The 13,480-nt window shown below is 44.8% G+C and overlaps 1 protein-coding gene across 3 annotated transcripts in view; it reads right to left on the reverse strand.

Moving 5' to 3' along the window:
* Nucleotides 1–13,480, reverse strand: part of arhgap17a (Rho GTPase activating protein 17a) — a 56,525-nt gene that overhangs the window by 22,916 nt on the left and 20,129 nt on the right. For all 3 annotated transcript variants that reach the window (XM_063220564.1, XM_063220562.1, XM_063220563.1), the window contains exons 3-6: nucleotides 5,395–5,499; nucleotides 4,574–4,650; nucleotides 1,247–1,358; nucleotides 886–962 (exon numbers count right to left, since the gene is read on the reverse strand). In XM_063220564.1, coding sequence (XP_063076634.1) covers nucleotides 886–962; nucleotides 1,247–1,358; nucleotides 4,574–4,650; nucleotides 5,395–5,499 — 371 coding nt within the window. The remainder of the gene's footprint in view (nucleotides 1–885; nucleotides 963–1,246; nucleotides 1,359–4,573; nucleotides 4,651–5,394; nucleotides 5,500–13,480) is intronic.

A 13,480-nucleotide genomic window follows, 5' to 3' on the forward strand; every position in this document is an offset into this window, starting at 1 on the left:
ATTCTTAACCATTGCTAGCCTAGAAATCTAGACGCCCCTAGTGACCGCAAATTGAATTGCGGACAGGGCTAAGTTTGTCAGTTTCTAACCCCCCAAAAAGATGGCACAAAGGCTTAAAATAAAAACAGTGTGTAACAGTAGTCTAATGTTCTAGCAAACAGCTTCCTTGGCAGAGGTCTGCAATCTCTGAGTGCATCTTGCTTTTTATCTTTTCAGAAGCATTTCAAATAATTTCCACCATTAGAGTGTTGGTGGGATGCTGCTGCTGATGTGGCCTAATGGAAGAGCAGGCAGCTTCCTCCCATCTCCTTAGCTGGACAGAAATAGCTTCCTGCAGATGTCTGCAGATTTGTAAACAATTACAGTACAACCCCTCAGCCTCTAAAAAACACTAAAACACTTTTACTGCATACAGTTGGCTCAAGTTTGCTACAAGTTGTGTGTGTGTGTGTGTGTGTGTGTGTGTGTGTGTGTGTGTGTGTGTGTGTGTGTGTGTGTGTGTGTGTGTGTGTGTGTGTGCGTGTCTGTGTGCGTGTCTGTGTGCGTGTCTGTGTGCGTGTGTTTGTTTAGCTGAATCAAAGAAAGTAATGTAAGGTAAGGATGTGTCAAAAATAGCATAGTCATTATGGTTATGGTTTAAGGAAACCCATTAACACACCTGTGATTTGGGTATACTGAATACAGAATCCATAACCAGCCTCGTCTAACAGGAGACCTTCTTTAAACAGCATGTCAAACTGACTGAACATGCAGTGTAATAAGAAAATGCCATCTTAACTTTAGCAATGTTATTCATGGGGGTCTTACTTAGCATTAGTAATGCCATAGTAGCCGAAGGGTCTTACCTAGGCTTTCGCAATGTCACAGTATTAATGAGGGTCTTACCTAGCTTTAGCTGAGTCGTAGTCCAATACCAGCTTGGCCAACTGCTTCCTCTGCTTCAGGATGTTGGGAATATCCACCTGTGAGGGAGGAAACACACGCTTTTATTCTCAGCATAATGGCACATATGGAACCCATTACTTTCACTTTTTTTCCCCATTTGTGGACCTTTGTGTTTTTAATGTCAGGCTTACAGTACCAATGCTAGTGCACTGTGGCCATGCACAGTGTGGAACTGATTTACGGTCTAAACCATCCTTCTCAATACGGCGAACATTATTGTTATTATGAAAAAAAGATTCACAACTGGACAAAGTAACTGTAGAATAATGGATGGTGTGGAAAATGACAATGAGCAGCTGACCTCTGCTAACTGATTGAGGGGGTCTAAAATGTCCTTCTCAATCTGGACCTCGTGTTGCATTAGCTCTGAAGCTAACCCGTTCTCGGCATCTCCGCAGATCTCCAACATTTTCCTACAAAAAAAAAAAAAAAAAACACATTCGAGATGAAACAGGACACCATTAAGAGAGACAACTTTGCGTGTGCTGTGCTCACATTAATCCCGACCATCATCATCATGGATTTGATTGTGTGCTTTATCAAAGTACTTTATCTCCATTAGATTACATGAAAAATTACACTCAGCAGATGCTTTCATCTTAAGTGACTTACAGTTGCTTTTAGGTACAAGGCACAGCCCTGGGAACATTATGGAATTAGATGCCATGCTCTAGGGCAGTGTTTCTCAACTGGGTTGCAGAGGTGTCATGAGTGGGTCGCGGAGCCTTGGTGTAAAAACAAAACGTAATTCTAAAAAAAAAAAAAAATCAAACTTTTCCTGCAACAATTTAAAACTTTTATTTTGATAGGCTAGTGAACTCAGTGTCATCTGTCGTCATAGATACAATCTGAATGTTTATGCGAGATAGATAGCGTGCAACCAGTCATTCGAGTCTTGGTTAAATTTGGAGAATTGCATTAAATTGACTTGAACGCTAAAAAACTTGGGTCGCGACCGAATGAGAGTGGAAAATGGTGGGTCCCAAGACTGTTCCAGTTGAGAACCACTGCTCTATGGCACTTCACTTTGTAGGAGACCACCCCCCCTTACTTCTCCAATTGATAATAAGGATTTATAATGACGACCATTATGCCCATTCGAAATTATTCAAAGTGGCGTATTCCTATACTGTGAAGGGAAACGTCAGAAAATCCTAATGTGATGCAGTTAGCCCTGCGACCGAGGGATTGACACATGTACCTCTAGGACATGACATACAAGCTTATTCACCTTACTTACTCCATGTCACGTCAGTGCCACCTAAACCATCGCCAACATCATAGCTTATACATCAGTTATGAGATCAGCCATGAGCTTGACATCGACAACCTCAAAGCAGTGAGCAAGCAATTCATCGAGGTAGAGAAACGAGGGCCGAAGTCTTCACACATTAATTAAATAAGAGTATCGCTTCCTTCCAACCAGAGTACATTATCCAGTAAATGAATGAACATCGTAGATTCAGAGAGTAGTGCAGTGAGCTCTAAAACATTAAACAAACACGAGTCATAACGTCGCCATCAGGTTGAAGTCAAATGGCTGACAATCTCAATGCTGTGAGCTCATGTGAACTCATTGAATGTGAACTCATTCAAACAGTCAATCAATCACTCCGAGTGAGTGATTGCCTGATTGAACGAGTTCACATTTTGGCCATGTTCTCTGCTGCGCATAACTCACTACATCGGTTTGTGCTTCACACCGTACACAATGGAGTGACAAAACGGTTCAGGGGTGTGTTTCTCAAAAGCGTAGTTGTTAGTCAGTTAGCAACTTGGGTAGATGCCAATGGGAAATTGCATAGAAAACAACAAAGTAGCTAATGTAGTTAGCAACTATAGTTTCAAGAAATGCACTCCAGATCTGGCCCAAGGGTAGTGCCCCGTTTTCCTGGATACCACCAGACTTAAGGGCCGTACACACACATCGCTGCTATTTGCTAGCTTCTCACTTGCTCGCCTACTCGCCTGTCTTTCATGGAACGTTCGCTAAAAGTTCCCGCGGCTTTAACTGCCAATGAACAGGCGAGAAGTACCGAACTCTGCCTTCCAATTGGTTACTCGCTTACTCGCCTCGCTCGAAGATAAAATATTTTCAACTCGGGATCCGCCCACATCGCATCGCTTGTGCAGTACTCGTCTACTCGCCTGCTAGTCTCGCTGGAACACATCGACATTCTATTGAGTTAATTCGCTGAGCGAGTAACTAGCAGCGACGTGTGTGTACGGCCCTTTAATCACAAGTGAGATTAGTTTTTCAGATCGGAACGAATGTGTAGAACTTAAGGCAGTATGGGAGTCTCCAGGCTAGTGCACTGTTGTGTAGGGAGCAAAGGAACGCTAGACACGAGTCATATTCTCAGCTTCAGGATGATGTCAGATGATGATGTCTGATGACCTCAACGCTGTGAGTGAGTGAATGACAGATTGATTGATTGATTGATTGATTGATTGATTGATTGAGAGCAGATGGTAAAGGCCTGTCAGACATGCTAACTTAGCAGACTATGTGCACTGTGGGTAGCAGCGCAACATAATAAGTAAGGGTTAACGTTCGGCGAGAAGGTCGCTACCGTGGAATAGCAGCACGACAGAGAGAATCTTTAGACCCCGACGCGGAGCGGAGGGGTCTTGTTCTCTCTGAAGTGCTGCTATTCCACAAAGCGACCGACTCGCTGAAAGTTAACCCGCTTATTATATGGATATACTTAAATGACTCACACATGGCGGGGACATTTCTTTAGGCCTATTTAATGTTAAGATTGTTGCTGCGCAAAATAAAACAGTGCCGTTGTGGAACACCGCTAGGCAACAGCTAGGTAGCCAGGACAACAGGTGTTGTCTATCACAGCAGCTGATTAGAGTCTTGTTGAAAAGTCGCTTTAGCAGTGAAAAGTCTTGTTGCCATTGACAGCGGTCTGTTATAGACCAACCCGTCCGTTATCGAAAAATAACAGACGTGCGAACGTTGGGGAGCCCCGTTGAAATGAATGGAGCATTCGACCGATGACGTCACACCATATAATAAATTATAATAGTACTACATGGGTCATAACATCAGCATCAGGTTGAAGTCAAATTACAGTGAATGAGTGAGTGGGTGACGCAAAGCTGAGAATGAGTGTAGTGTAGTACAGTGTCGCAGACGCCCCCTGCAAGTGTATTGTATTGTAGTTTAGTGTAGTGTAGTGTACTTACCCCATGAGTGCAGTGTAGTGTAGTGCAGTTGTATAGTTTAGTGTAGTGCAGTTAAGTGTAATGTAGTGTAGTGTAGTGTAGTGTACTTACCCTATCAGTGCAGTGCAGTGTAGTGTAAGGTGGTGCAGTAGTATAGTTTAGTGTCGTGCAATGCAGTGCAGTGTAGTGCAGTGTAATGTAGTGCAGTGCAGTGCAGTGTAGTGTAGTGCAGTGTAGTGCAGTGTAATGTAGTGCAGTGCAGTGTAATGTAGTGTAGTGCAGTGTAATGTAGTGTAGTGTAGTGCAGTGCAGTGTAATGTAGTGTAGTGCAGTGCAGTGTAATGTAGTGTAGTGCAGTGTAATGTAGTGTAGTGCAGTGTAATGTAGTGTAGTGCAGTGCAATGAAGTGTAGTGTAGTGCAGTGCAATGTAGTGTAGCATAGTGTACTCACCCTATGAGGGACTCTTCCCCGAGCTGACCTCCCCCGTCCAGCATGGACTGGGACAGAGCGAAGAGCGGCAGCTTTTTCTGTGTGTGGGAGAAAAGCAGAGAAGGAATGAGACAGAAACAATTTGTAATGACATGTTTTAATAGGGTTCCGATGTTCAACTATGAATCAATGTCAAGTTCTATATGGACTAATAAGATGAAGAGGGAGAATTTTCAGTGAGGGGGAAAACAGAGGAATAAGTCAAACATCACTAAAGCTGACCACAAACCCTCCGATTTTGTCTGTCTTTTACGATTAGAGCAAGACTATACGTACCACTGCTACACACTGAACCAGACAAAAGCTCAGACTGATGTTAAAAGGAAAAATTAAGTAGGATGGTGGCCAGAGTAGGTATTGCAACTAGGCTACTCATTGCTGCTGTTGTTATTTATAATTCTGTAGTGTGTGTGGTCATATGGCCCTGTGATGGGCAACCTTCTTGTTAAAGAAAGCAACATTTTGTCATTGGCACCATCCCTGGTCTAGATTATAAACCATGTTTGTATGTAACTATGCAAAAGGTCACTGTCAAAAGAGGTTGTGTGATGTGAAACATATTGGATGTATACTCACGTCACAGCTATGGTGTAGTAACAAATATTGATACACATGCACGTCAGCAACCGGCTCTCTGAGGCATGACAAATGAGGTCGCAGTGTGTGTGTGTGTGTGTGTGTGTGTGTGTGTGTGTGTGTGTGTGTGTGTGTGTGTGTGTGTGTGTGTGTGTGTGTGTGTGTGTGTGTGTGTGTGTGTGTGTGTGTGTGTGTGTGTTGCTTACGTGTCTCTTCTCTCCATCTGTGCCATAGTGACCCTGTAAACACGAGACCATCCTCTTGTGCATGTTGTGCGACACCACACGCACCGTTTCCATGCGCCGCTCGATCTACACAGGACACACAAACCAAAAGCATGAGTATGGGTGTGTGTGTGTGTGTGTGTGTGTGTGTGTGTGTGTGTGTGTGTGTGTCAGAAATCAATATCGTTGAAGTACTTCAAAGCACATTGTCAGGTTTTTTTTTGTTTTGTTTTTCTATTCTGAATCAGGCTGGTCCTGATACTGTTGGAACAGCAGCGAACAAACAAAAGTTTCATTTTTCCTCTTTTCATTCTTTTATGACCTGCTACACAATTGTTGGCGTGTCCATGACACAGTGAGGTATTGCAGATGTATGGATGGATGGATGGATGGATGGATGGATGGATGGATGGATGGATGGCTGGATGGATGGATGGCTGGATGAGAAGACAGGGCCAAGGCTGCCTTTGTAACCCACAGCACAATAACTCTTAAATAGAGGTGTCACTTTCTTTTCCTGTTTTCAAAGAAGCTTTTTAGTGCAAAAAACACACAACACGCGCAGTCGCGCACACGCGCGCACACACACACACGCACAGACAACAGGGCAAAGTTGCAGATGTGGTTATGGAAGTAATTTGTTTTCTGGGAGGGGTGGGGGAGAATGAGATCAAGTTTGATTGATAACCACCTCCCGTGGGAGAGGAGCAGAGAGACAGAAAAGCATAGTGGAGGGGAGGGGAGGGGAGCGGGGATGGGAGGGACGTGTGCTTTTTAAAGGCCTATGACTCATTGTGCCCCCGTTGCTGACACGAAGAACATTAGGCCAGGGCTCATGGCCTTGTCCTGGAAATGCTTGTCATTCTTTAGGACTCATTTGTCCTCAGTTCTCAGGAATACACTGCCTACACCACAACAGGAATCTGGTCACACTGCATGTACACTGTTAAGTATGTCTCTTCAAAAAGTCACGCACACAACACTACAAATACCATGTTCAAAAAACACAAATGCTTGGGTCTAAAATATCCCATGCGATGATTCACGAAATTAGACATTCAAGCTCATTAAAATATCTTATTGCGTAGGAAAAGGAATTAACCTTTTAAAAATAAAAAGCCTCTATCAGGTATAGGAATCTATCTGGCAAAGCAACAGCCCCTATCAGCCCAGAGTCAAATGATAAAGCGCAAGGACAATTTACTTTTCCATTAGCCAACGCTTGTCTGTCGACATCGTTTTTAGTCCTGACATTCCTGCACACAGGTACATGCGTGAGAGAGCACAGGGTGTGCCTGTCTTCAGAGTGTCAAAACTGGAGAAAAAACATCAAATCACACGGAAGGAAAACAGTCGCACCACATTGTGGATAATCTGATAAAAAAATTAAGTCAACGATACACGTCAACGTGTGTCTCCGCTCTCCACATACAGTACACACCATCCCCTCAAGGCCTGTTCAAACACATAGAGTGGCTTTGAACATGAAAAACAGAAGAGAGGAAAAGGGAAGGAAAAAAGGGGAATTGTGTTCCAAAAACAGCCCCGTAGTTCAGGCATTCCAACAGGCTGGAAGTGGAGATAACCCATGCGGTGGGAACACCTTTTGGCCTCCATTACGTCATTGCAGACCCGCAGACCCACAGCTCTCCGCAGGCACTGGGGCAAGCATGCCTGTACGTTCTGCATTCTTTACACACATTATGTTGTTGGGTTATATTGGTAAGTCGCTTAAATAAATGTACAATGTAATGTAATGTAATATAATGCAGCCTCAATTATGCCATGCAGGCAACAGGATAAAAGTGTCTACTAAATGCAAAGAGTGTAAATAATGCCATTGTAATGAAAGTCCTCCAGACCCACAGCTCTCCGCAGCTGGGGCAAGCATGCCTGTACGTTCTGCATTCTTTACACACATTATATTGCTGGGTTACATTATAGGGCTGTACGATTATGGAAAAAAACATTATCACGATTATTTGGGTCAAAATCATAATCACGATTATTATTCACGATTGTAGATGTTTGCCGAAATATTAAACAATTAAAACAAAATGAAATTTAACCAAGAATGAATTATATACGGGATGAGCAAAAAAAAAATAATTTGAATAATTATGTAAAAGGCAATACTGTAGCATGAAACTTAGGTGAACAGATTTCTGTCCAGAAACACCAGCCTGCCTGTCTGGCTTCAAGGACGCTCTTTAAGATAGATACCGTAACTAACTATTGTCACGATTAAATCACGATTGAAATCACGATTTCGATTTCACAATTACATCACGATTTTCGATTAATCGTGCAGCCCTATTATATTGTGCCTCTTTTCCACTGCCGGTTTTCTGGTAGGCCACCATAATAACAGCTCGACACGGCACGACTCGGCTGCCACTTCTTGCTTTACGATTGAGCTGCGTCGCGCCTATTCGAAAAGCAAAAAGTGGCAGCCAAGTTGCGCTTTGTTGTGCTGTAGGCCTACCAGAAAACTGGCAGTGGAAGAGAGGCACTGGTAAGTCGCTTGAATAAATGTACAATGTAATGTAATATAATGTAATATAATGCAGCCTCAATTATGCCATCGAAGTCCTCCAGACCTCAGGCCTGTATGTTCTGCAATCTTTACACACATTATGCTGTTGGTTATATTGGTAAGTCGCTTGAATATGAGATACTGCCCTCAGGAAGAAGATACAGGCTCCTAAACTGTAATACTAATAGGTTCAAATTTTCAATGGTCCCTTGGTCAATTAAGCTACTAAATAGTGTGTGTGTGTGTGTGTGTTGGGGGGGGGGGGGGGGGGGGGGGGGGGGGGGGGTGGCGGTGGGGGGTTACTATTATGTAGCATTCATGCATTATACTTTTTTCTTTGTATTTTATTTTATTATTTTCTGAGCAATAGATCTAGGTCAGGGTATGTGCAATATCTAGGGTTGTATATGCCTTTGGATGACTCAGGGCCAAAACTGGAACGTTGCGTGTAACACTAACAATGGTTGTCTGTTACCCTGTTTACATGTTTGTTTGTTCTTTGTGGTCCTAAGTCTGTCTGATGTGGTAATTTAATGTTAACTGTGAATCACACTTTCTCATGTCCATTCTGAATTTCTCTCCTGAAGAGACAATAAAGGATACCGGTAATCTAATCTAATCTAACAAATGCACAATGTAATGTAATGTAATGTAATATAATGTAATGTAATGCAATGCAATGCAATCTTCATTCATGTCACAGAAGTCCTCCAGACCCACAGCTCTCGGCAGCTGGGACAAGCATGCCTGTACGTTCTGCATTCTCTGCACACACTATATGCATGTTGTTGTGTTGAGTTGGATAAATGCAGGGAAGCTGACAAGGGGGGACAAAGGGCTCACTTGACCCGGGCCCAAGGAGAGAGGGGGCTCAGAATTGGATCCTCATTACATGGTATGTATTGGGTTTGGGGGCCCTTTCTTTGACCCGGGCCCAGTCAAAGCTGTCAGTGGCCCTGGATAAATGTAATGCAATGTAATGTAGCCTTCGTGACGTCATTGCAGACCCACATCTCTCTGCATCTGAGCCAAACTGCCGTTTCTGCCTGTGACTTCTCTTCTCCCCACACATTGCATGTTGTTGGTTATCCTCTGATGTAAGTCAACTGGATAAAAGTGTCTACTGAACGCAATGTAATGTAAAGAGTGTAAATAACGTAATGTGAGATGACCCATGAGGTGGGAACACCTCTTGGCCTCCATTGGGTCACTGCAGATCTGCAGACCTAGCTCTCAGTAGCCAGGAGAAATACTTCTGCCCGAGTACTCTGCATTCTCCACATACATTGCATGTTGTTGGTCATGTTGGTAAGGCGCTTGAATAAACGTACAATGTAATGTAATGTAATGAAATGCAGCATCAATTACACCATTAATGTCCTGCTTCCCACGACTCTGTGTTGGTGATGTTGGTTAGTCGCTTGAATAGATGTCATGTAATGTAATGCAGCGTGCAATTGGCTCTTGTTGTCGGACAGGTGGGAGATGTGCAGGCACACGCCATATTGGTGTTACGAATTGCCCCCGTTCATTTCTATGGACTCCTCTCCTCTCGTCTCTCCTCTCCTCCCCTCACCTCCCTTCTGGGTCCAAACAGGCAGACACAAGCTTCACCTGGTACAGCAACGAGGGGAATGTCCTCCTCAACTCCCAAAGTCTCCCCTCCACTCCCTCTCCCTCGATCCCCTCTATCCTACTTTCTCCTCCCCTCATTCCGCTTCTGGGTCCAGGCAGGCAGACATGAGCTCCACCTGGCACTTCAACAAGGGGAATCCACTGACCCCCCTCAGCTCCCAAAGCCTACTCTACTCTACTCTACTCTACTCTACTCTGGTCTACTCTGGTCTACTCTGGTCTACTCTGGTCTACTCTGGTCTACTCTGGTCTACTCTGGTCTACTCTGGTCTACTCTGGTCTACTCTGGTCTACTCTGGTCTACTCTGGTCTACTCTGGTCTACTCTGGTCTACTCTGGTCTACTCTGGTCTACTCTGGTCTCTCCTCTCTCCTTCTTGCTCACTGACTGTCCTCTCCTCTCCTGCCCTCACCCCCCCTTTCTGGGTGTCAGCAGGCAGACACAAGCAATGAGGAGACTGACCCCCTCAGCTCCCAAAGTCTCCTCTTCTCTCCTCTCCACTCCCTCGATCTCCTCTCTTCTCTCCTGCCCTCGTCCCGCTTCTGGGTCCAGGCAGGCAGAGTTCCACCTGGCATCTCAACAAGGGGAATCCACTGACCCCCCTCATCTCCCAAAGCCTACTCTCTACTCTACTCTACTCTACTCTACTCTAGTCTAGTCTAGTCTAGTCTCTCCTCTCTCCTTCTCCATCGCCGACTGTCCTCTCCTCTCTTCTCTCTTCTCTCCTCTTCTGCGCTCATCCCCCTTCTGGGTCCAGGCAGTCAGACACGAGTTCCACCTGGCACATCAACAAGGGGAATCCACCGCCCGACCCCCCCCCTCTGCTGCTCTGGGAGATCCTGTTCTGGGTGAGTGAAGTGGTGTTTAGATTATAGGGAGCTGACCAGGTCAGGCCTGGTCCAGTCTGGTCTACATGGGCCCAGCCATCGGTGGGCTTCCTTTACCGTTTCCTTCTTCTTGCACAAAGAATAGAAAGGAAGAAAAGAAAAAAGGGGAAAAAAACAGGGAGATCACTGGCCAGACAGCCTGTAGACCAAACAAGGGAGGAGGAGATGAAGGAGGAGGCAGGCTGAAAGGGAGGAAGGGTAGGGAGGGAGAGAGAGAGGGAGGGGGAGTAGGGAGGGTAGGGAGAGCTGATTTCTGCTGTGAAAGCAAATCAAGTCCAGCTCAGTCCAGTCCAGAAAAGCTAAATCAGGGCCAGTGTTGCCAGATGTCACTGATGATTTCCAGCCTAAAAAAGCTCAAAAGCCGCCTAGGTTCTCAAAGTCCCACCTAATTTCAACAAAATTCAAATTATTTCTATGGCCCCATACATGTACAGAAAAACCCACCCGATACCCTTTCCCTACCCACAGATGGTCATCCTAAAACAGCCCCAACTGGGTGGGAAACCGCACAATCTGGCAACACTGATCAGAGCAGAGCTGGGAAACCCCAACTCCAGTTTGGGAGGAGCAGGCCTGCTGGCAGGAGGGGACAAATGGGTCAGCCGTCCCAGGCCCAAGAAGAAAGAGGGCCCAGAATTGGATTCCTTCCTATTAAATTGTATGAATTGAGTGAAGGGGGCCTTTCAGATGACTATGTCCCGATCCCAGACAAGGCTTTCATCGGCACTGTGGACGTGGGGAAGCTCTGAGCCCACACTTCACTTTTCAGACAGCGAGCGAGCGAGCAGTGGAAACATGTCCAGACAAGCACATGGTCATGTGAGAAGTGAGAGTGGCTGCTTTGGAGAAGCTCAACAGTCTTTCCCTGTCTCTCTATCCCTCTTGCTTGGTCTCTCTCTCTTTCTTCGTCTCTGTCCCCCTCTCTCTCTCTCTCTCTCTCTCTCTCTCTCTCTCTCTCTCTCTCTCTCTCTCTCCTCTCTCTCTCTCTCCTCTCTCTCTCTCTCTCTCTCTCTCTCTCTCTCTTCCTCTCTCTCTCTCTCTCTCTCTCTCTCTCCTCTCTCTCTCTCTCCTCTCTCTCTCTCTCTTCCCCCTCCCCCCCCCACGCTCCTACCCCCTCCCCCCCACGCTCCTACCCTCTCTCTTTCGAAGAGGGTGTGTGGATCTCTGTCAAGTCATAAGACCGGACCGTACAGAGTGGAGAGATGTGTAATCTATATCTCCGATCTCAGACAATAATTTGGAGTGCATTTATCGTTCCTTTTCATCACTTGTTTGGCCCACCGTGTTTTTGAGTTATGCCGTGTATTTTGCTGTTGTCAATTCAGTGTGCTATGGCCCACACCAGAGTGCTTTGAGTGGGTCTTTCACACACCGATAAGAAGTAGAGCTGCCAATTACTCTTGGCAGTCCTGTGAAAACGGCATTAAATTAATTGATGGGAAAACACACACACGTCCAAAAAAAATGTTTTTCAACCAGTGCTACACAGAAATGGCGCTCTCTCATATGAAGATGTGATGATAACCAGAAGAAGACATTGACAGCACACGCTTTCTTGACGCCAAAATAATGTGAATGATATAATGACCTGACTCCAGAGTTTATCATCAGATACAATATGGTCAAGGAAAACATGATTCATTATCGACAAGTATGCCTGTCTTGTATGCTTGTATGTCTCCATGTTGGCTGTAGCAAGTTATGATGGTGAAAACGAGTTTCTCTTTGGGGACAATCTATCCAGCTATCACCCAGTGGTAAAAAAACCAAACCAATATTCAAATAAAAATAACATTTAAGGAGCCAAGTAAATGTAAATCTGCAGATATCTTGGACTGTCACAGCAATGTAAAAGCCAGACATAAGAATAGAAAGATCCCCCAAAGCCTTGAGCTGTAGACTCACTCACATGTCAAAATTAATTCCTACACTACCTCAATCACCCATTGGGTTGATAGCCTTGTTGTTGCCTTGTCATTACTCTGTCATGCATAAGATTATAGCACAAGATAGTGGTTAGCACTTTACTACATGGCTACATGTTAGCCACAAATACATGGCTAATTATTTTCTGTGTAAGTGACTTAAGTCTAATTTAGAACACATGTGTTCAGGACAAGCCCCTATTATGATTACATCAATAATTAAGGCCTTATTGGGAAGAGACAAGAAATTTGAGAATACATGCCAAATAAATGATTGATTATGCTCAATACATGTCTTATAAAGACAGTTAGGCACTGGTATCCATCTCATGTAACCACGGCAACACTGCATAAATGGATAATGAGAATACTTAGAGGAGTTCATATTGAATGATATTCCAAATTTGCAATTAGCACACCTGTTTACTTTGAGTATGCTATTGTTAATATTCTTCTTATGTCAGCACGAGATGTTCTTTCATAATCATTACTGTGCTAAACTGTACTGAGAGAAAAAGCAATCAATACACGTCGGCTCTACATGCAGTGAAAATATTGAACTATAACTTAGTGTGTGAAAGTAAGAGCAATCATTATGTCGAGTCTACACACAATGAAAACAAGTAAAAGTTCAGCCTATACGCTCTCCCAAACATTCCTGTCACACACACACAGCACACACCCACATCTACACCCACACCAACCCAGGCCCTGTGTGTGTGTGTGTGTGTGTGTGTGTGTGTGTGTGTGTGTGTGTGTGTGTGTGTGTGTGTGTGTGTGTGTGTGTGTGTGTGTGTGTGTGTGTGTGTGTGTAGGAGCTAATGAGCACCACAGCTAAGGGCCAGGCAGACGCAACACCTCCGGTTTGTTTGCCTAGCACTTCATTCATGCAAGTAGGACACATTCTTCGGGCGACTCTAAAAAAAGGCTGTTCATTCTTTCGTTTGCTGGTTTTGGAATGCGTTTGCCTAGCGTGCAGCGTGAAGTCCTGTCAAGCCCCACCTGCTAAGGAGGAATGAGTCATACGGTTCCCACCACCAGGCCCCGCAGAAAATGGTGGGCCAAATGGGTCAGTTGTCCAGGAC

Source organism: Engraulis encrasicolus, chromosome 17, assembly GCF_034702125.1.
Source record: "Engraulis encrasicolus isolate BLACKSEA-1 chromosome 17, IST_EnEncr_1.0, whole genome shotgun sequence".
NCBI lineage: Eukaryota > Metazoa > Chordata > Actinopteri > Clupeiformes > Engraulidae > Engraulis > Engraulis encrasicolus.